The sequence below is a fragment of the Caenorhabditis elegans genome, chromosome II (assembly GCF_000002985.6).
Source record: "Caenorhabditis elegans chromosome II".
Lineage (NCBI taxonomy): Eukaryota > Metazoa > Nematoda > Chromadorea > Rhabditida > Rhabditidae > Caenorhabditis > Caenorhabditis elegans.
The window spans coordinates 1,815,280-1,836,017 of record NC_003280.10 but is presented as its reverse complement, the minus strand read 5'-3'; the positions used below and the strand labels follow the sequence as shown (position 1 = coordinate 1,836,017).

The 20,738-nt window shown below is 35.7% G+C and overlaps 6 protein-coding genes, 1 long non-coding RNA gene, 1 other non-coding gene and 1 pseudogene across 9 annotated transcripts; 4 read left to right on the top strand and 5 right to left on the bottom strand.

The window, feature by feature from the left end:
• The first annotated feature begins 234 nt into the window (after positions 1 to 234).
• On the top strand, positions 235 to 2,391 carry T08E11.8 (annotated as a pseudogene). The gene is made up of 4 exons: positions 235 to 900; positions 947 to 1,337; positions 1,384 to 2,080; positions 2,155 to 2,391. Coding segments are annotated over exons 1-4 (1,991 nt in total).
• Positions 2,392 to 2,495: 104 nt separating this feature from the next.
• Positions 2,496 to 3,680, bottom strand: math-39 (MATH domain-containing protein). Its single transcript, NM_061687.6, has 4 exons — positions 3,553 to 3,680; positions 3,228 to 3,505; positions 3,014 to 3,140; positions 2,496 to 2,966 (listed from the first exon to the last, which is right to left on the bottom strand). The coding sequence occupies exons 1-4, from the start codon at positions 3,663 to 3,665 to the stop codon at positions 2,582 to 2,584; spliced, it is 903 nt and encodes a 300-aa protein (NP_494088.1). The 5' UTR covers positions 3,666 to 3,680; the 3' UTR covers positions 2,496 to 2,581.
• A 534-nt stretch (positions 3,681 to 4,214) lies between these two features.
• On the bottom strand, positions 4,215 to 5,386 carry math-40 (MATH domain-containing protein). Its single transcript, NM_061686.4, has 4 exons — positions 5,259 to 5,386; positions 4,934 to 5,211; positions 4,718 to 4,844; positions 4,215 to 4,670 (listed from the first exon to the last, which is right to left on the bottom strand). Exons 1-4 carry the CDS (start codon positions 5,369 to 5,371, stop codon positions 4,286 to 4,288), a joined length of 903 nt encoding a protein of 300 aa, NP_494087.2. The 5' UTR covers positions 5,372 to 5,386; the 3' UTR covers positions 4,215 to 4,285.
• A 403-nt stretch (positions 5,387 to 5,789) lies between these two features.
• Positions 5,790 to 11,389, bottom strand: math-41 (MATH domain-containing protein). The gene is made up of 7 exons (NM_061685.6): positions 11,309 to 11,389; positions 10,259 to 11,257; positions 10,071 to 10,208; positions 6,969 to 7,089; positions 6,647 to 6,921; positions 6,426 to 6,552; positions 5,790 to 6,378 (listed from the first exon to the last, which is right to left on the bottom strand). Exons 1-7 carry the CDS (start codon positions 11,376 to 11,378, stop codon positions 5,994 to 5,996), a joined length of 2,115 nt encoding a protein of 704 aa, NP_494086.2. The 5' UTR covers positions 11,379 to 11,389; the 3' UTR covers positions 5,790 to 5,993.
• Positions 11,390 to 12,978: 1,589 nt separating this feature from the next.
• fbxc-19 (F-box domain-containing protein) lies at positions 12,979 to 15,539 on the bottom strand. The gene is made up of 4 exons (NM_061684.10): positions 15,474 to 15,539; positions 14,403 to 14,614; positions 13,184 to 14,038; positions 12,979 to 13,134 (listed from the first exon to the last, which is right to left on the bottom strand). Exons 2-4 carry the CDS (start codon positions 14,471 to 14,473, stop codon positions 13,017 to 13,019), a joined length of 1,044 nt encoding a protein of 347 aa, NP_494085.2. The 5' UTR covers positions 14,474 to 14,614; positions 15,474 to 15,539; the 3' UTR covers positions 12,979 to 13,016.
• On the top strand, positions 15,072 to 15,776 carry linc-16. Its single transcript, NR_101661.1, has 3 exons — positions 15,072 to 15,232; positions 15,289 to 15,360; positions 15,442 to 15,776. It is a non-coding gene; the product is annotated as a long non-coding RNA linc-16 (long non-coding RNA).
• Positions 15,144 to 17,129, top strand: fbxa-3 (F-box domain-containing protein). Its single transcript, NM_061683.4, has 5 exons — positions 15,144 to 15,232; positions 15,289 to 15,360; positions 15,414 to 16,104; positions 16,221 to 16,830; positions 16,878 to 17,129. Exons 3-5 carry the CDS (start codon positions 16,016 to 16,018, stop codon positions 17,058 to 17,060), a joined length of 882 nt encoding a protein of 293 aa, NP_494084.2. The 5' UTR covers positions 15,144 to 15,232; positions 15,289 to 15,360; positions 15,414 to 16,015; the 3' UTR covers positions 17,061 to 17,129.
• 21ur-12798 lies at positions 15,261 to 15,281 on the bottom strand. Its single transcript, NR_050882.1, has one exon.
• Positions 17,130 to 17,617: 488 nt separating the features above from the next.
• Positions 17,618 to 18,747, top strand: fbxb-10 (F-box domain-containing protein; the record flags this gene model as incomplete). Its single annotated transcript, NM_061682.2, has 2 exons — positions 17,618 to 17,775; positions 17,831 to 18,747. The coding sequence occupies 2 exons, from the start codon at positions 17,618 to 17,620 to the stop codon at positions 18,735 to 18,737; spliced, it is 1,065 nt and encodes a 354-aa protein (NP_494083.1). The 3' UTR covers positions 18,738 to 18,747.
• Between the last annotated feature and the right edge of the window lie 1,991 nt (positions 18,748 to 20,738).

The window sequence follows — 20,738 nt, the reverse complement described above, 5'->3', positions numbered from 1 at the left end:
CATGATCCAATAATTAAGTCATTCTTCACAATTGCGTGCCACGTGGCATTTTTGATTTATTTTCTAACTTTCTCTGTCATATGTCAACCAATTTTTAACGGAACATATGTTTTTGAATTTTTGTTTGAAAAATCCATACCCCTAAACTATTCAGTCCGCACATACTTCAACATCTCTTGCTTTCTTTGCACAGTACTTTTATTATCTCTCTAACTTGCAAGTTTTCAGAAAATAATGTCATATGCATTTGAATTGTTGCAAGTCTTAAACTATTCCGCTATAAGGGAATTATCAATTTTAGTGACAACGGAGGATTGTGTGGAGCTTGGACTAAAATTTGCAAACTATTTGAACAAGACCTACATATCTTATAGTGATAAAGAAGATGATACACTAATAGAAGTAACAGAATACAACAAGAGACTTGTAAAAGACAAAAACTACATTGATATGGCATGTGAGGACTTGTTCAATATTTTGTCAGAAGCCAAATTTGTGGAAGATTTGAAAATTCGGATAATTTATGGATTTGGTGATGTGGATGAAGTCGATACTGTCAATCGAGTTTGTGAGCAATTTAAGATTCATTCACAAACAACAAAAAGTCCCATTTATGTCCACTCACTCTATTTGCAATTTCTAAATGTCTCTCAACTGCGTTCAGTATTATCATATTTTAATCCAAACAGATTGAAAGAATTGGGCATCCACTATTTAAATCATTCTGAAGAGATATTTGATTTTGAAAGTATTGTGAATATGGATCATTGGAAAAGTTTAAGTAAAATTGAACTTGGAGGTTTTTTTGTTAACATACCTTTCAAAAATTTCACCCACTTTGAAGAAGTAACAATGCCAATCTCGAACATTTCTGAAGATGACATACGAGCGCTTGTAAACGTAACGTGAGAAAATCGAAAGCCTAGTCTATTTTAAACTGTTGCAGATGTTTTCCAACTCCCCGTGTTCGAAATATTTTTGTGGTAACTACTACTATTTGAACGAACACGTCATAGAACAATTATTGGACAGTGTGATTGGTGAAAAGCAAATTAATAAATCTGACGAGCAAGTTCGATTGATTGGAAATGAATTCAAGCTTGTACACATTCCCTGCTTGAAGACAATTTCTATTTATAAATTACCCGATAAGAAAAAGGAGAGGAATATAAGGGTGAGTGATTGTCACACAGTGGATTGAATTAAACTTTGCAAAGTGGGACATTTGTTCTACTAATTGATTTTTCAACTCAAACCCAAGTGAAGTCTGCAATGTTATGTCTGTCCAATCGGTTGATTGTGGAAAAAATTATTCAAAATTTCGATTTTGCTGAATTGTAAGTGATTTTGCTTACTTTTAGAAAAACAATCTCCTTGTTTCAGGGTAGTGCTTCGTAGAGTTTTTAGTGGAAGTCGTCGTTGTGTTGATCTTCTCAAGCCGGACCCCAAATTGGTGGCAATGAAAATTTCTGTTGGGCCTGGATTCATATTGGTTGAATTGTTTGGCAGAAACAATGACACAACAATTTTATATAATACTCCTGGTACAGATAGAAGTAACATTCCTTCGTTGAACTATAAGTACAAAGCGGACATTAATAGTTTCTCAGACGATTTGATTCAACTTTTGAAGCATCAAACATCTACTTTGAAAAAACTTTGTATCACTTCAGAGCCATGGAAAATGGTGAATTATAGTAATACTAAAATCGAAGATTGGAAGTTGAGTGAAGATCAGTTTGTTGAAATATTTAATAAATATATCTTCTTACGTGGCGCTTTGATTCCAGTAGAGAAACTGAATATAACAACGTCTAGTTTGAAAAGAGCGGAGCAAGTACTACAAAATTTGAATCCCGTTGCAATTAAAACAATTGAAATTCAACCGACTCCCTGGGTGACATCCCGAACCATAGGACATATTGAAGGGCAAATATGCTTACAGCAATGGATAAATGCAGATGAGTTGAAGATACAAAGTTTCGAAGTGGAATGTGATCTTGAGAAGTTGGTTCATTTTTCAAAAGTTGACATATTTTTATATTCAATTACATTGGAAGATGTCTTATATTTGAAAGAGGTCAGTTAAACTATTCTATCTAATTATAAACTCCCCAATGCTGGTTTGCGTATGCATCATTGAACATTTTTCAGAAATTCTTATTGTCTACCAATTTCCGTCAATTCAAAGCCAAGCTCTACAAGACAGATGTCGATGACATAATATTCGAAGAGAACTTCTTGGGAGTTCCGTTTCGCAGAGTTGACGGTATATCATCCGATCAACCTGAAATTTGGTTTTTTCCCTACACATATAGTATGGAGGATCTTCAAATTCGATATTATCGAAGAGCAAAAAAATTTATGTTCAAACGTGTTTCACGGAGATGATTGTTTTCTAGTACGCAGAAACTCGTACAATCCTTCTTTTTTTACTGCACTGACAATATAAAAATGAATAAAAACTGTTTTTCTTGAATTTCTCATGACCACTGATTTGAGCAATGATTTTATTTAGGGTTAGAAAAAACAGAAAAAAAACAAAAAATCTGAACAAATTCACATACACTCCACTACAAAACTAACAACCAAACGCCAACTCCATCCACTCCTCCATTGAATATTCCCGATCTCCAACTGGAATTACAATTCCAGATAATTTTACATTAGGTGGCAGATCTTCAAATCCAGTCATCTTCATAATTTTGACTCGAGCTTCAATTACGATGCTGTCGTTGATCGCGTACTTTCTCTCCATATCATCCCATCGAATGAATTTTTCATAACCGTAACCAGTGGGCTCGTTAAACGTGGTAGTTCCTGTTAATGACAATCTTTGGCCATTCGAAGACTTCAATGTTAGAACATATTCCACTTCAATAGCCCAGCTTTTGCTATCAAATCGTTGTTTTTCACATCGTAGAAACACTCCAAAAAATCCATTAATTCGTTGAATTTGAATTTTCCTGAATTTAACAAAATTATTCAGGAGTATTCATTTTAAATAACTAACCAAGGAATTTTGAAATGTGTTTCTACATTGGTGTAATAGTTACTTCTTTTTTTAATTCTTGAAATATTTCGAACAGTGTGATTAAACAGAAAAGTTTTTTGGGCCCTTGTTTCAGTGCACGGAGAATCTGAAATTAGTTGTTTTTAAAGCGGATGAAATAATTCAATCACAATATGAAGTAGACAGAGGACTTTTGAATTTAATGATAACTAACCCAAAATGTTTATGATCTTAACATGTGCTTCAACCACGATACTATCATCAACTACATAATCACTTTCCAATTCCTTCCAACTGAGAAAATTAATCCAACCATATGATTTCGGCTTTTCAAATGTGTATTTCGAGTTTTTCATCAAACTTTTTCCATTCTGTGACACCAATTTCAATGTATATTCAGTTTCAATCGACCATTTTCTGGCTTCACATTCTTCTTTTTCGCATCTTAAATAAAAACCACACTGATAATTTTTCCTCTCAAGGGTCATTCTCCTGAAACACGCTTCAAAGTGAGTTCGAAAATAGTTCGTTTAACTAACCATGGAATATTGAATCGGTCTTCTAAGTTGTTGTAGTAGCTCTCTCCATCCACAAATCGCGAGATATTTTTTACATTTTCGCTGATTGAAAACTCTTTGCAGGAATTGGACATTATGAGTACTGAAAAGGTTGATTTTTGACTACTTTTTTCGGGCAAAGTTACTACATATTATAATTAAATCAAAACAAAAGAGCATTGTGAACACTAAAGTGGGAAATAGAAAAAAGCGAATGTAAAAATAAAATTAGGCGTAAAAAATCAGAACTCGTTTCATCACTAAAAAATAAAAGTGAGCAAAATGTGAATAAGGAGTAGCAATAAAATCGATATGATTCAGTCAGTGGAAAGAATTGGACAAACCAGCAAACATTATGCTCGTTATCAGTGCATAGAGAAAATTTTTCTGTGATGGCATTTTAATGTTTCAAGGTATGCTAAGTCTTATGAGTCAAAATGCTTTCCTCAACACTGCTTACATTGGAGCTCTGAGTTTCCTGACTTTCAGAGCCGTACTTTAAAGTAGTTGAGAGGCTGCTCCGTTCTCTTTATTAGTTTTATAAACTGTGAGAAAAAATATACTGGCATACTTTTCAATATTGATAAGGAAAATCAGCACCATGAAGTTATTTCTGTAAGTATTTTTTACATCCACATTTTTGTAAAGTTTGAAATGATTTTATTAGGGACTAGAAACTATTGTTGAACAAATTTACATGTTACAAGTTACAAAATTAACATCCAAACGCCAACTCCATCCATTCTTCCATTGAATATTCCCGATCTCCTACTGGAATTAAAGTTCCAGATAGTCTTCCAACAGCTGGCCGCTCTTCAAATCCAGTCATTTTTATAATTTTGACTCGAGCTTCAATTATGATACTGTCGTTGATCGCATACTTTCTCTCCATGTCATCCCATCTGATGAATTTATCATAACCGTAACTAGCAGGCTCGTTAAACGTGCGTGATGCCGTAAAAGACAATCTTTGGCCATTTGAAGACTTCAATGTGAGAGCATATTCCAGTTCAATAGACCAGTTCTTGCTGTCAAAATGCTTTTTTTCACATTGTAGATAGAATCCAAAAAACCCTTCTTTTCTCTCTATGTTCATTTCCCTGAATTTAACAAAACTATTCAGGAGTATTGATTTTAAATAACTAACCAAAGAATATTGTAATGTGTTTCTACTTTGGTAGTGTATATACCTCCTTCTTTAATGCTTGAAACATTTTGAACGGTGTGCCTCAACAGAAAAGTTTTCTGGACCCCAGTTTCAGTGCACGGAGAATCTGTAAATAGTTTTTTGCGGATGAAATAATTCAAACACTATATGGAGCATAGACAAAAGTTATGACTATTGAATTCAATGATAACTAACCCAAACTGTTTATTATCTTAACATGTGCTTCAACCACGATACTATCATCAACTAAATAATCACTTTCGAGATCCTTCCAACTAATACATTTACTCCATCCATGCCCTGTAAATTTTTCGAATGTGTCCTTCGAGTTTTTCTTTAAACTTTTCCCATTGTGTGACACCAATTTCAATGTATATTCAGTTTCAATCGACCATTTTCTGTTTTCACATTCTTCTTTTTCACAGCGCAGGTAAAATTCAAAATTCCCACTCATCTTCTTGATATTAATCCGCCTGAAACATGTTTAACTCCGTTGAAAATAATATTTGGTTTAGTAAACCATGGAATATTGAATCGGTCTTCTAAGTTTGTGTAGTAGTTCTCTCCATTCACAAATCGCGAGATATTTTTAACATTTTCGCTTATCACAAACTCTTTGCAGGAATTGGGCATTGCACGCACTGAAACAGAAATTTTCGACTATTTTTTTAAGGCAAAGTTACAAATATAATTATAAAAACAAAACAATAGATGACTTGTGACCGTGGGAAGCATAAATAAACAAATATAGCAATAAAATTGAGCAAAAAAATCGGAATGCGCTTCACCACTAAAAAATAAAAGTGAGCAAAATGTGAGTAAGGAGTAGCAATAAAATCGATATGATTCAGTCAATGGAAAATAATTGGACAAACCAGCAAGCATTATGCTCGTTATCAGTGCGTAGAGAAAATTTTTCTCCTGATGGCATTTTAGTGTTTCGAGGTTTACCAAGTCTTATGAGTCTCAATGCTTTCTCCCACACTGCTTACATTGGAGCTCTGAGTTTCCTGACATTCGGAGCTGTACTTTAATGCGGTTGAGAGGTTGATCACGGCTCTATTCTCTTTATTCGTTTTATAAATTGTGAGAAAAAATATAGTGACATACTTTCAAATATTGATAAGGAAAATCAGCACCATAAAGTTATTTCTTTAAGTATATTTTACATCCACATTTTTGTAAACTTGAAATCATTTTATTTAGAATTAGAAAAAATAAAACTGGACCAATTTGGATATTACAAGTTACAAAATTAACATCCAAAAGCCATCTCCATCCACTCCTCCATTGAATATTCCCGATCTCCTACTGGAATTACAATTCCAGATAGTCTTCCAACAGGTGGCCGCTCTTCAAATCCGGTCATTTTTATAATTTTGACACGCGCTTCAATTATGATACTGTCGTTGACCGCATACTTTCTCTCCATATCATCCCATCGAATTAATTTATCATAACCGTAACTAGCAGGCTCGTTAAGCGTGCTTGATGCCGTAAAAGACAATCTTTGGCCATTTGAAGACTTCAATGTTAGAACAAGTTCCACCTCAATAGACCAGTCCTTGCTGTCAAAATGCTTTTTTTCACATTGTAGATACATTCCAAAAAAACCTTCTCTTCTTTGAATTTCTATTCTCCTGAATTTAACAGAGCTATATTGAAATAGTAATTTTAAATAACTAACCAAGGAATATTGTAATGTGTTTCTACGTTGGTAGTATATATACCTCTTTCTTTAATGTTTGAAACATTTTGAACAGTGTGATTCAACATAAAGGTTTTCTGGTTCATTGTTTCAGTGCACGGAGAATCTGAAATCAGTTTTTTAAGACGGATGAAAAAAATTAATCAGAATATGAAAGCATAACCAAAGGTATTTGATTTTTGAATTCAATAATAACTAACCCAAAATGTTTAATATCTTAACATGTGCTTCAACCACGATACTATCATCCACAACATAATCACTTTCCAACTCCTTCCAACTGATAAACTCAAATCCACGCCCTGTCGGCTTTGCAAATGTGTATTTCCAGTTTTTCATCAAACTTTTTCCATTGTGTGACACCAATTTCAATGTAATTTCAGTTTCAATCGACCATTTTCTGTTTTCACATTCTTCCTTTTCGCATCTTAAATACAACTGGAAATTATCATTTGTCTTCTCGATCCTTATCCGCCTAAAACATGCTCCATATTAACTTCAAAAATAGTTTGTTAAACTAACCATGGAATATTGAATCGGTCTTCTAAGTTGGTGTGGTAGCGTTCTCCGTCCACAAATCGTGAGATATTTTTAACATTTTCGCTGATGGAAAACTCTTTGCAAGAATTGGGCATTGTACGTACTGAAAAGGTTGATTTTTGACTACTTTTTTGGGCAAAGTTACTACAGTGCTCCACATAATGATACGGCCACCCCCAAATTTTGGTATAACTCAAAACTGGGTTGAGATAGCAAAACATAGTTTCTTGTGAAAATGTTTGCTATACTAACTTGCTTTCAGATAAGTATTGGAAATATAACTGAACCGTTCGTAAAAAAGATAAACCATTTTTTCATGAAAAACCATATTAAAAAATCCACAAAATGATACGGCCACCCTTGGTTTTTGTTGTCTTTTTCGTTTTCTTTGCAATTTTTTTTGCTAAACGTTAAGTTTCATGTTCGTTTGTGTTTTTACAGCTATGTTGTCGTGGAATAACTTCAACTGACTACGAAAAAGGACAAATTGTGCCAAATTATCTCAAGGCTTCTCGAATCGTCAGATTTTTCGTGATTTGAAACTTTCGAGAGATATGATCACTCGATATGCTTCCAATCCTGCCGCTTATTGCACCAAAAAGTGTTCTGGTCCCCCACCACTTCTTTCTGGTAGAGACAAGCGATATATCGTTCGTCGAGCATCCAATTGAACAGTACCTTGCTCAAAAATTAGGAGCGAGATGAATCTGGCAGTGTCTGTTGAGACCGTACGACATTTTTTTTTTGAAATCTCAGTTTAACAAAAGACGAAAATTAAGAAAGGCTCCTTTCATTACCAAAAAAACCGCCAAAACCATATTCCGTTTGCTTAAAACATCCAGAGAACTAACTGGAGACAAGTGAGGATTACGGTATAATCATTCAAGCCAATTTTTTAGTTTCAGTTCAACTTTTCTTTTCTCAAATCGTGCCAGTAATCACGGTAGCCATCCGGTTTATCACAGTTGAACTTTTTCTCGTCACTGAAGATGAACTGAAACTAAAAAATTGGCTTGAATGATTATACCGTAATCCTCACTTGTCTCCAGTTAGTTCTCTGGATGTTTTAAGCAAACTGAATATGGTTTTGGCGGTTTTTTTGGTAATGAAAGGAGCCTTTCTTAATTTTCGTCTTTTGTTAAACTGAGATTTCAAAAAAAAAATGTCGTACGGTCTCAACAGACACTGCCAGATTCATCTCGCTCCTAATTTTTGAGCAAGGTACTGTTCAATTGGATGCTCGACGAACGATATCTAGCTTGTCTCTACCAGAAAGAAGTGGTGGGGGACCAGAACACTTTTTGGTGCAATAAGCGGCAGGATTGAAAGCATATCGAGTGATCATATCTCTCAAACGTTTCAAATCACGAGAAATCTAACGATGCGAGAAGCCTTGAGATAATTTTGCTCAATTTGTCCTTTTTTGTAGTCATTTAAAGTTATTCCACGACCCATAGCTGTAAAAACACGAACGAACATGAAAACTAACGCTTTGCAAAAAAAAATTGCAAAGAAAACGGAAAAATATAACAAAAACCAAGGGCGGCCGTATCATTTTGTGGATTTTTAAAAATGGTTTTTCATGAAAAAATGGTTTATCTTTTTTACGAACGGTTCAGGTATACTTCCAATACTTATCTGTAAGCTAGTCAGTACAGCGAACATTTTCACAAGAAACTATGTTTTGCTATCTCAACCCAGTTTTGAGTTATATCAAAATTTGGGGGTGGCCGTATCATTATGTGGAGCACTGTACTTGCTTCGGCACTCTCTGAAGACGTCTACAACACTGTCGTAGAAGTCGCAGATTTCCTCAAGGTCTGAGTCCGCAGTTGGAGCATAGACTTGAATCACCGTGCAGTTGAATTTTCGGCTCACTTTGAAGGTGAGTAAGCCGATGCGGTGACTGAGAAATCGTATTTCTACGATTTTGGGAAGGAGGGTGCTTTGAACTATGAAGCCGACCCCTCCGGATACAGAACTTTCATTCCGTTTGCCTAAGAAGACACCGGTACCGTCCTGATGTATCAAGTGTGCTTCGGCTGCTCGTTTGGTTTCACACAATCCGATGACGTCGAATTGGATCCGCCTCGTCTCTTCTAGCAGCTCAGCAAGTCGATCATCCGAAGACAAGGACCTGCAGTTGAATGTGCACACGCGATAGTCAGTTCTTCTTGTTTTGTCCCGCGGCTTCTTAATTTCCAAGTCCGATTGACAGATGGTTTGGACTCCGAGATTAGATCGCCTCTTCCGACGTGCTCCAGGAACTGTCTTTCCCTTTGCAGAGGCCGGATGCGGAGGACTGAGGCAGGGTGGGTTGCTGTTTAGAGCAAAAGTTGTGTCTCTAGATACTCTATAATGACCTGCCAATCTAGAGCCGCCCGGACAGAGAGTATTCGACACTACCTCTGACCTGCGTGAGACGGTGTACTTCTTGGCCAGATAATTTGCACTTGGTTCCAAACCAAGCCACTCTCGATGTGACGAAATCATCGAGTTTGTTGAAGTGGTTATCTGTTGATCCCTTTCGCCACGAAGAGGCTTAGTACAGAAAGAGTATCATAGTAACCAAATATCATAGTAAAACTTTTCGAGAAAAATTGAAAATTTTTTATTTACTGTCAAAAAGGTACAATTACTCAGTTTTGCCATTCATAATTTTGGAAGTCGACCAAAAAAAATTTCCTACGATTTTTATACTTTAATTTTATATTAATTAAGTGTGCCAAAACACTCTAGAGGTCAGAACATGCGACATTGCTTTGGATTTCTTTAAAAACATATATTTTTCAAAAATTTGGCAGTGTGCCAGAACTTTGACTGGAAACTTTGAAAAAATTCAAAATTTTTGGTGCCACTCCACTATTATAATATTTAATATTATAATATTATATATATAATATTATAATATATAATATTATAATATAATATAATATAATATTTGAAAAACAAGTAAGCCATAAAATTCAAAGGAGAATTGTTTTTTTTTTGATAAATGACTTCCAAAAAAAATTTACAAACATTGAGCTTTTTCTAAATTTCAAAAAATCATATAAAATTTAGAATTTGTTAAACATTTTTTACTATAATATTTGCTGAATTTGCCGAGCGTGGCAAATTTGCCGAATTTGCCGAGCCTGGCAAATTTGCCATATTTGCTGAGCTTGGCAAATTTTCCGAATTTGCCGAGCTTGGCATTTTCGCATGATTCGCCGCACACCTCTGTAAAATCAAAAAGTGGAGATATATTGTTTCTAAAATGGAATACCTACGCTCTGGTTGATTTGGCGCCCTACGAGAGCGCCATTCAAGTTTTTTTGAATCACGTGAGTCTTTGAATCTTTCTTCAGGATTGCGGATAAACTTTGCCACGTCTTCATCTTCATCAACCATTGTTGCTTCCAATGCGAACCTTTCTGCTTCCAGCCGCTGCGATTCTTCAATTCTTCTCCGATCAAGTTTAGCCCGAATTTCTTCCTCCTGTTTCTTCTGATTCTTGAATTCCCGCTGAGCTCTTTCAATTTCTTGAAACTGATTTGGAGTGTATCCTATTGTGAGATTCCTATTTTGCGTCTGAGAGCTCATGGGCAGAGGCTTGTATGTTGATTGAGATTCTGTATGTTGATTGAAGTACACTGCTGGGGCTTCCCTTTGGAAAGCTGATTTATACTCACTGGACTGTGGAATTGAAGATGGGATGATTGTTGTTGTTTTACGACGATCTCGACTGTTCATATATCTCGATCGTGACGGTGAAGGACTTCTGTCTAAGTTCGATGATTGCACAGTTGTGAGACGGCTTGTGCCAAGATGTGATTGTTGTATTGGCGGAGTCGTAGTTACTTTCGTGGACGGATTTAGGAATGGATACTGAGAGCTCCTGTAGCTCGTTGGAAATATGCTTGCTTGAGAAGACACGGGCAGAGTTTCACGTACTACAGCTATTTTTGATGGTGCTGTGTGCCCAGAGAAAGATAGTGGTGAAGCAGCCGAGTCTAAGTTTGATGATTGCACAGTTGTGAGATACTTTGTGCCCGAAGTTCCCAGCTGCGATCGTTGATCCACTGTTGAGCCACCACCATAATCAACTGTTAATTGCCTTGATAAACGTTGGTCCAGTGTTGATCCACTTCCATCATCCTCTGCCAAGTGTTTTGACAAACGTGGACTTCTACTTTCAGAATGATGTACACGGGATTCATCTTTGGAACTGCTCGTTTTTTGTTCTTTTCCAGTGTACTGATACTGATAGTGCAATTTTGCACCAGAAACTGAAAATTAATACATTTTAAATTTTATTTATACATATGTCATAAACTCACATGATGTAGATTTTTGAAGATTTGGAGGATGAGTCCGTGGTCCTAAATAGTTTTGATCTTGGTTGGCCATTATGCCTTTTTCTGTAAATGTTAAGAGTAAAAACCGTATTTCGAGTACACTTTTGTGCAAGCAAAATTTTAACAATGAGAACAACAGAGATGCAAGGTTTTTTGTCTAAAAAAATGTTTTCATTTTACCGTTACATTTCAAAACGAGACATGTGTCATTTGAAAAATATATACTGAAGGGTGGTCACTGCAAAATGTTGAGCCTTTAATTTTGATCTAAACATTTTTCAGTACATTTTTTCACTAATTTCGAGGCCTCTATAATTGCACCAGATGCTGAAACTTTTCAAGGACAGGTAAAAATTATGAAAAGTGAGGGATCACCACCAGGCAGTGTACCTGAATCCCAGATCCGCAGTGCATAGCACTTGAAGAACGGATCGTCCTTTAATCCTTTTAATCCTTTGGGGTACTTTTTGGGGGGATCGAAACCCATAAATACCGTTTTTGGATAATTTCTCGCCAGTATGCGGCAAAGAAATTTTCGAAAACTTTCCTAAAATGTTTACCTACCCTTAAATATTTTGAATAACATTGAAAGTTTGCAAAAACACTATTTCAACAAAACCATACAGGCCTCTAAAGTAGTGGAAAAATTCACGGAAAAAATTTGAGATGGAAATTTCGAAAGTTGAGATGAGAGTTTAATTAAAATTATTTCTAATAAAAATGATAATAAAATTAAAATTATTCCTTATACATAAAGCAACAGTATTCCTGTAAAAATAGTGAGAAGAGCGATTGAAGACTAAATCAAGTTGGTTAGAAAAGTCATAATAAACGACTCTTCATGCACAACACACACGCACACAGGCACATATAAAAACTGATAACAGACCGGCGCCACACAAAATGTAAGCGATCGCCTTAAAGTACCGGGTGAAATGAAAATTTGCGAGACTCAGAAAGAGAAAATTGATAAGGTTCGAAACTTGGGAAGACAGTTTAGGCACTGTTTAAACACTTCATTGAGATGTGGGTGGTAAATTGATAATAAAATAGGTGATTCACATTTACATACGCTTGGAAAATACACCACTGAAAAATCAAACAAAAGTGAGAAGTTTAAATGTTTTTTCCAAAAATATGGGGGGGGGGGGGGGTGAATCTTGGTTCAGGGAAAGTAAATCTTTCTAGTCCCAGTATGGCTTAAATTTGGACTAAAAGTACATAAAGGCAGGAGGCTTTGGCTTATCTTTAGGTTTGAAATAATGAGAAATTACTTGAAATCGAGATTGCTTTTAGAAATTTCGGCGGAAAAATAATCGAAATTTTTTTCAGTCATGATTCGTTTGACTTTGTCAAATTTTGCTCTTTGAGCCAAATTTGGCAAATTTTTCACACAAATAGTGCTTAAAACGTGCTTGATTATTCGTAAAACCAAAAAGGGTTCCATGAATTTCCGTACTAAATTCGAAAATCTTGAAGAAACCGAAAGTTTCTAAAAGACCATACCCACAAATTTTCCTAAAATTCACCAAAAAATGTTAGCAACTATGCTCTTTCAGATACCAAACTAAGAATTATACTTAACCGTGCTGTTTTTGAGATATTCAGGCCTTGATCCATGACGGTCAGCCAAAAAATGTGTAAAAATAAAATTAACAAATTATTTTTATTGATTTAATTAAATTAGAGCTTAAACAAAAAACTCTTGTCTCTGAACTTTCACATCCAAAATGCACGTGTTCACATTGTAACTGACCACAATATCCATGAAGTTTTCCTTGTAAAAAGTGACACAGTTATGCCTTATTCTGCAATAGAAAAACCTACAATATACATATCTAACACAAGACAACTTACTCTTTATAAACACGGGTCTGCAACTCAAGTGCCTTAAAAATCGCTTGCTCATTTATCCCTTCAAATGAATAATGAGTGTCAAAATCCCTTCCATGCTCCAAAAAATTCCGGATAACTTGTAAGATGAACTCCAGTCCAACCCGCTTGAAATAAACCCTCCTGTGCCGCAAATCAAATAAATTAATCAATGTTGACCACTGGAAAATCAAAATCCCAGCGGTCCGAACAATGTCAAAATCAAGTTTTTCAGTTGTCACCAATGTCTCCGAAAATGTGAAAGACGATAGGGGTGTGCCTCCGGTATCGAGTAAAAAAGGTAAAACTTTCAATAGTTGCTCAATGTGCGGACCTTCTAGTTGAACATGTTTTGTTTGAATTTTCAGGCTTTGAGGGATTCGGAGTATGCCTGAGCTTCTTAGGCAAAATTTGTGGGCTTTAATAGAAAGCTTTCCCACTAGAAGCTTCTTGATCATGTAAAATAAAGCATCATGGAGCTTTCTAGAATACATCATCCTCTCGATATAACTTCCAACTGTTAGCTGAATAAATTGATTACATTGGGCGGCGCCTGGACTCACAGGATTCTGCCCATTAAATCTATGAAATCTATGAAATCTACCATCGATCAAAATTTCCTCTCTTCGTTTTTCGACCACCAAATTCATATCCCTGCTTCCCCGGACATCCACATCAAATGGTAATTCAAGTGGGATGTCAGAATCCTGGAAGATTGCCAGCTGATAGCTAGTTGCATTCAGTGTGATGCTATGTTTATTTAACGCCAAAAATTTTAGAATGAAAGGATGTTTCTTCTCGCATGATCTAATTGATGGACACTGGCGGGAGAGTCGGAATCTGGAATATGGGTCTAGATTTATCCTGCTTGCCCGACAGTAATTCGCCGCTCTCTGGAATTAGCCACGTGGTGTCAAATTGTCCCATATCACTTTGATCTACGAGAATTGCGGGAATCGAGACGCGTCTAGACGCAGTTTTCTCGAATGATTGCGCTTTTTCTAGTAGATCAAACCGCGATGGGACAGCCTGACACGACCACAACCCCAATCAATATCAGCAGCCGACATGTCACGAGTTCTGCGCCCCACTAATGTGTAATCGTAAAACTCGTGAGATGTCGGCGGCCGACGGATTTTGAGTTTCAATTGGAGAGCCTAAAATCGGCCTTACTTATGCGTATAGCTGAAAAAAAAACGCTTACCTCAAACTGGGATCCAAAAATCGGATAAGAATTTCCACATTTGGATATGACAGTGGTTTCGAGAAGACCATTTTTTTGTAGCAGAAAATGGGGAATAAAAAGAGCAGGAGACAAGTAATATGGCACACCTATCGACTCACTGACCATCCCTTCTGACAGGTGCACGGCACCTTCTCATGGGAAATCTCTCCGCATCAATAGGTATGCCAGCCCTGCAAGCACGTACAGACAAGCTCATAGTCGAAAATAAATCAAGTGTTTTTTTATTTCTACTGCATACGCTACCGACTGTTGTTAAATGTATTTTAATTTATTTAATGAATTTGTATAATTTTTGTATTTGTTGCAAATAATTTCACATTATTCAAAAATCAAGAAATCTTTCTAGAATCCCGTTTGTCACTCACTCAGCACATTTTGAATTTACGGCAGTTTTTGAGCAACTTCCAAAATATTTTAATTAAAAGCAAATGTATTCTCAGAAATTACAAAATTTTCTCTACATATCTGTATAAATTTTCGTAAGAAAAACTTTAACACATCGATGAGAAAAATGGGATTTTGTAAGTGTGCCGACAGCTCATGGGCTCAAAGAGCTGGGACTATTTAATTTGTGAGCGGTGCTCAAGTCTGCGTCTCTTCATTTACACACTCTTAGTGGTCAAACCGCAATATTTGCCATCTGTCGGGGTCACCACTGGACCCCCATTCTACCTATCTCTCCCCTCATTATTCCTCCAAGACGGCCTACGGAATGGCTGTCCCTTATATTTTTTTGTTGCTTTTATTGATTTATTGCTAAATTTCTCCACGGTTCTTCAAAATGATTGGTAAGTTTTTTTTATTGCTCGCCACAAATTTGGTTGCTACAAGTGTAAAATTTCAGGTCTTCAAAATATCGTCATTAAAAAACCAGGCAAAACAGCGCGAAACGAAAAAATATTGAAAATTGAGTGAGGTACGGTTGAATCAAGTTCTTAAAAATGTCCGACTAAAGCTATCGAATTATAGATTTGCCATCCCATTTTGTCTTCAACGGCCTCCAAGAGGAAAAAAATTGGAAATACTCACCAGACCCAAAAACTCTGGACGAAATGGTCAGAAAAAAGCAGTTCGTATACAACGCCCTGAGATAAAAACAGAGAGCAACAAAACATAGAAGAGGATATCATTATCGCCGCAATTTCCAACCTTTTAGAAGACCAAAAAATAATCTTGATCTGGATCTTATCACCACGCTACGAACGGCCACGAGAAAAAATCTGTTGTATTGCACTTCTGAGTAGATTATAAATTCGATAATTCAATTGTGACTCACTTTTTTTATTTAAAAAAATCTGTTTCAACCATTTTTTAAATAAAAGCATTTTCGATAATATAATATGAGCTTGCAGAGAAAAATCAGTTTCTTATCAATCTTATCAAGTTTTTTTTCCGATAAGGAAAAAATCAAGCAGGTGCTTGAGGACTTTGACGTCTAAATCTCTCAAAAGAAATATTTTCCGTTTCCTTTTTTTCTCTAAACCTCTATAGCAGATGTTGCCTATGGCGCCATATTGCGAAATTTTAAAACCTTTTCATTTCATACTTTTTCCACAGAAAAACACTTAAAAATGCTGAAACTGCACAAATCTCCAACTTTGCTCAATATGCCTATTGGAGTTGCTAACCAAATTCTGGAAAAACTTGAGCTTCTGGATCTGTGAGTTATTTTTTCTCTTGGAGCCTAAAATCTCAACTTTCCCACGTTTTTTCAATTTTTTTTGGAAATTAAATATGAAAATGTGCGGTCAAAAGCCAGAAAAAATACATTTCCAGCCTAACTTCCCGAAAAGTGTGCAAAAGCTTGAGAGCAGCAGTGGACAAGTTTGGAATTGATATAGATTTCGTCAAATTTCAAGTTGACGGATTTGCTGAATTAAATTTAAATGGACAAAAAATCAAGTATGCAGAAAATGGTGGAACTGGAACAATTGTGACTTTTAATGGACAAGAAAAAATTTTCCCAGGCGAAAATTTTATATCAATAGCTTTCAAGGATTTGGAGCTTTTATTGAAGAATTCTATCTCAACTTTGGAACTTTTCATGCCTGAGCATGTTCCACTTCTTCTGGAAGTCTTGAGAAAAGCTGGACCTGTGCACACGGAGCATATCAAATTAAGTCGTTTTTCAATCGAAGAAGCTCATTCAATTCTCCCGTATTTCAATGCTCAAAAGCTCGAAAAAATTGAAATTTTCTTGGCTCAATCATCGGAGGGATTCGATCGAATCAGGGATTTGGAGCAATGGAAAAACTTGAAAAGCTTTACCTTTTACAGCATTGCTGCTCCATTAGGAAAGGAGCAAATTGAGCACATGTTCCGATTTGAGAACTTTAATATTGCAGTTGATAAGTTTTTAGTGCAAGATGCTATTCGGATACGAGATGTGAGTTTTAGACAAAAATTATTGATTTAAAATTAAATACATTTAAGGATCTCCTTCACAGAAGTGCATTCCAAAGTTGTATTATCAGTTTTCGAGATTCGAATTCAACGCCGAAAGAAATCGCAAAAGTGTTCAATTCTGATGAGGAAGAGGATTTTTTGTGGACAAACGATAGTCATACGTTCCGAATTACTATTTTTGATGAAGTTTTTTCTTGTTCCATTCGTTAATAAACATTTTATTGTTTTTATTAAAACGCAAAAAAATCAAAAAAAAATGTGCAAAAAATGTGCAAAAAATGTGCAAAAAAGGTGCAAAAAATGTGAGGCTATACTAAACAGTTTTATTGAATAGAAAAACACTTCATATGATTTTGATGCACTTTTGAATTTTTGAAAAAAAACAGCTTTTGGTCAAATTCTGAATTTTTTAAAAATAAACTTCCGTACGAGCTAGCACAATTTTTTTGATATTTTCAGGTACATTTGACTATGCTGAACAGTTTTCTAATAGAAAAAAGAAGTTTTTCATAAGATTTTGACGTACTTTTGTATTTTTGAAAAAACGGCTTTTGGTCAATTTCGGAATTTTTAAAATAAACTTCCGTGCGAGCTAGCACAATTTGTGTAGTATTTTCTGGTACAAGAATGTTGCAAAAATAGTTTCCGACCAAAAACAAAAAATCTAAAAGCCCCCATCTGAAAGTGCTCCATCTAGAGACACCATCTGGAGGCCCCTCCTAGGCTCACCCAGTTTTCTGAAAAGTGTAGCATTATCGACCACCATCATGGGAGAGTGGCCTGACCTCAGCCTACCTCCAATTGCGCGCACCGACGTCTTTCCTTCATTCGGCCCATTATTAGCAACCATGTCTTCGTTTTCTCTCCTCCGTCTGCCAAAAAATGAGCTATCGAAAGTTCTACGTCATATGGACCCCACAACGCAGTGAGTTTTCAGAATTCTTCAGTTTTTTTTGTGGAAAAAATTAACAAAATTTCAGATTCTGGTTCTCACTGCTCACTGAGAGAACCAAACGGCTCATCAGCGTGCTTCAAGTTTTTGGTGACGAGATAACGATTCGCGTGGAAACCTGCGTACAAATAGACCTAGGCTCACTCCGTCTCAATATTGGATCCTCTGTTGGAATTTTAGAAATGGGGTGTAAGGATCCTGAAGACTCTGGATACTTTGTCACTACCAACTGGTGTTCACCAAGAGTGACACCTCGACAGTGGATCGATCACTGTATGGAACTGACGGATAGTAACAGTATTGACCAGTTGAGCATTTTCGCTTATAACGAAGGGTTTGACATGAGAGCCTGCTACAGAAATCTAACCGGGCTACATGTTACCAAGCTTCACCTAAATGGAGATCATCTCCCGGATATCCAGATGTTCGGCAGTCTTCCAAATGTTGATGAGATTTGTTTCGGATTTAATCTCCCGGTAGGACCTAACTATCAACGAATAATTGCTCGAAATGTTGAAAAATTCACGATGGAGAACAGCGATGGCGCACAAGTCCAACTGAATGACTTGTTGGCTTCGAATGCTTGGTTCATCCAACTTACCAATATGTCCCTGCCGAACCGTCAAATCAACTTGTTCCTGAAGCACTGGATAGCTGGCTCAAACGAGATGCTCTGTGGCTTTGTGATAAATCAATTCAACAATGGGGCCGGCTACAACGAAGCTGTCATTTCCAACGGAATCGACTATCAGCCATCGATGGAAGAGCATCATGGAGTTCAGGAAAACAATTACCACCTGCATCCACATACTCGAAAATTTGACATAAGAAGGGATGACGGGATGCGGGCAACTTTCTATTGGGAATTAGGCTGGAAACGGGATGTGATTAATGGTTTATGCTGTATGTTTGTTTGGGAGAATTTGGAGGATTGAATAAAGTTTACTGATTGGATTGATTCTGTTTTATGTGTATTCCACGGGCTGTAAATGGGTACCGTTCCCGGAAAAGATACAGCAGCTGACACCTTTAAATTGGCCACAACTTTAAAACAATTATTTTTCATGAAAGAAAGTAATAATTGCATGATCCCAAAATGACCAGGAAATAGGTAAGTGGATTGTAATTTTACCTAAAAACTTGAAACAAACGCATTACTTAAAAATTTAATCCTCAGGGGTAGGGATGTGCACAGTAAAGTATAATTTTTGCCAATTTTTAGAAGAAAAACGTAGATAACTTTTTTTGATGCACTACAATAAATCTGCGAATTTAGTTTTATTATTCAGAAATTTTTAATTTTGTGAAGACTTTTTAATTTATGTAGTACTAAATTTCGTTAATTTCTTTTTAGTTTTTCTAATAACTTAGCAAACTTTCAGCACAACTTTTGTGAGTAACTGGTTGTAAATACTTTAATTAATTCAATACACTTGAACAAATTGCGACAACATTTTTTTTCTTCAATTTTCTCAACAAAAAAATTCGAAAAAATTGAAAAAAAATTTTATTCCAAATTTTGATGAAACTTTAAGAAATAAGTTAACTGTGTTATTTTGCATATTAAACATAACATTAAAATTTACAGTTCCAGCTGAAAATATGAAAAGATTGAATTCAACCTAGCATTTTTCAGTTGAAAACAGTAGTTATATGCAAACTGTAATATTTCACAGGAAACATGGAATTTTAATTTGAAAAAATACCAAAAAAATTCCCATGAATTTAACTTTCAGAAAATGTATTTAACATTTTTGTAGCTAATTAGGTTCTAAAGTTACGTCAGTTTTTGACAGAGTTACAGCTCGCGTAATGGATATTGAATAGAATTAAAACTTTGAAACTACAAAATTATCTTCACTATCTTTACTACAACAGGTATTTTTTATTCAATGGGGACATTTACACTTTAGTTTAGGTCAACAGCTGCCCAGCTGCCCGCCAAACACCCAGTTTCTTTTCTCTCCCACCCAGTCATTCACCTCTTCCAATGGTTGCTATAAAACTTGCGCCATCCAAAAATCTCACAATATCCTCCAAAAAGAGGCCTACTATTCCGTTTCACTACTACCTTCACCACTTGATTCTCGTTGCTGAAATTTTTGGCTGCACTTGCTGACTTCATCTCATATTTCTCTACTATGACGATGCCAAATTCACTTCTAGTCTGAAAAGATTGGCCGCAGTGTACGGGTGGTTGATTTCTCTTTGTTTGTTATTCTTTCGAAAGGCATTTTCAAAAAAGCGGCATACTATTGAAAGCTATCTTGTCTAGGCAAATACTCTTTTACTACCTCATCTTTTACTACGTTGCTCTTTTACTACGGTTTACTCTTTTACTACGGCCGTATTTTTTACTACGTTTTCCAATTTCGATTTTTTACTACGAAATGTATCTTTTACTACGGTCGTTTTTTTTACTACGGTTTCCGAATTTGATTTTTTACTACGAATCGTATCTTTTACTACGGCCGTTTTTTTTACTACAATGGCAGGTTGGATTTATTACTACGTTTTGTATCTTTTACTACGATTAACGATTTTTACTACCTAATGAAAAGAAGAATATCAGAAGTTGGAATTTGAAAGTTACCTTGTAGCAGATTTTAGGTATAATTACAATTTCATTCTGAAATCAACATGAAAGTTTCATAGCTGTGTTCTTTCTCCAACTTTTGAAATATACTACTGTCTGAGCGGTTTTTAACTGAATCCTACGATATCATAACGGGAAAATGAAATTTATGAAAATTTTCCAAACAAAACTATAAATTAAGCACTAATCAGTTATTGTAGAAAAATTCTAAATCTGTCGTTTTTGAAAACATTCATGTCAACTTTGTGATTTGGCATAATATTAAGAAACTCGACAAGTAGGGCTCTATATCCACATATTTTTTCGAGCAGAGGGAATGTGAAAAATTGATCAATCGCAA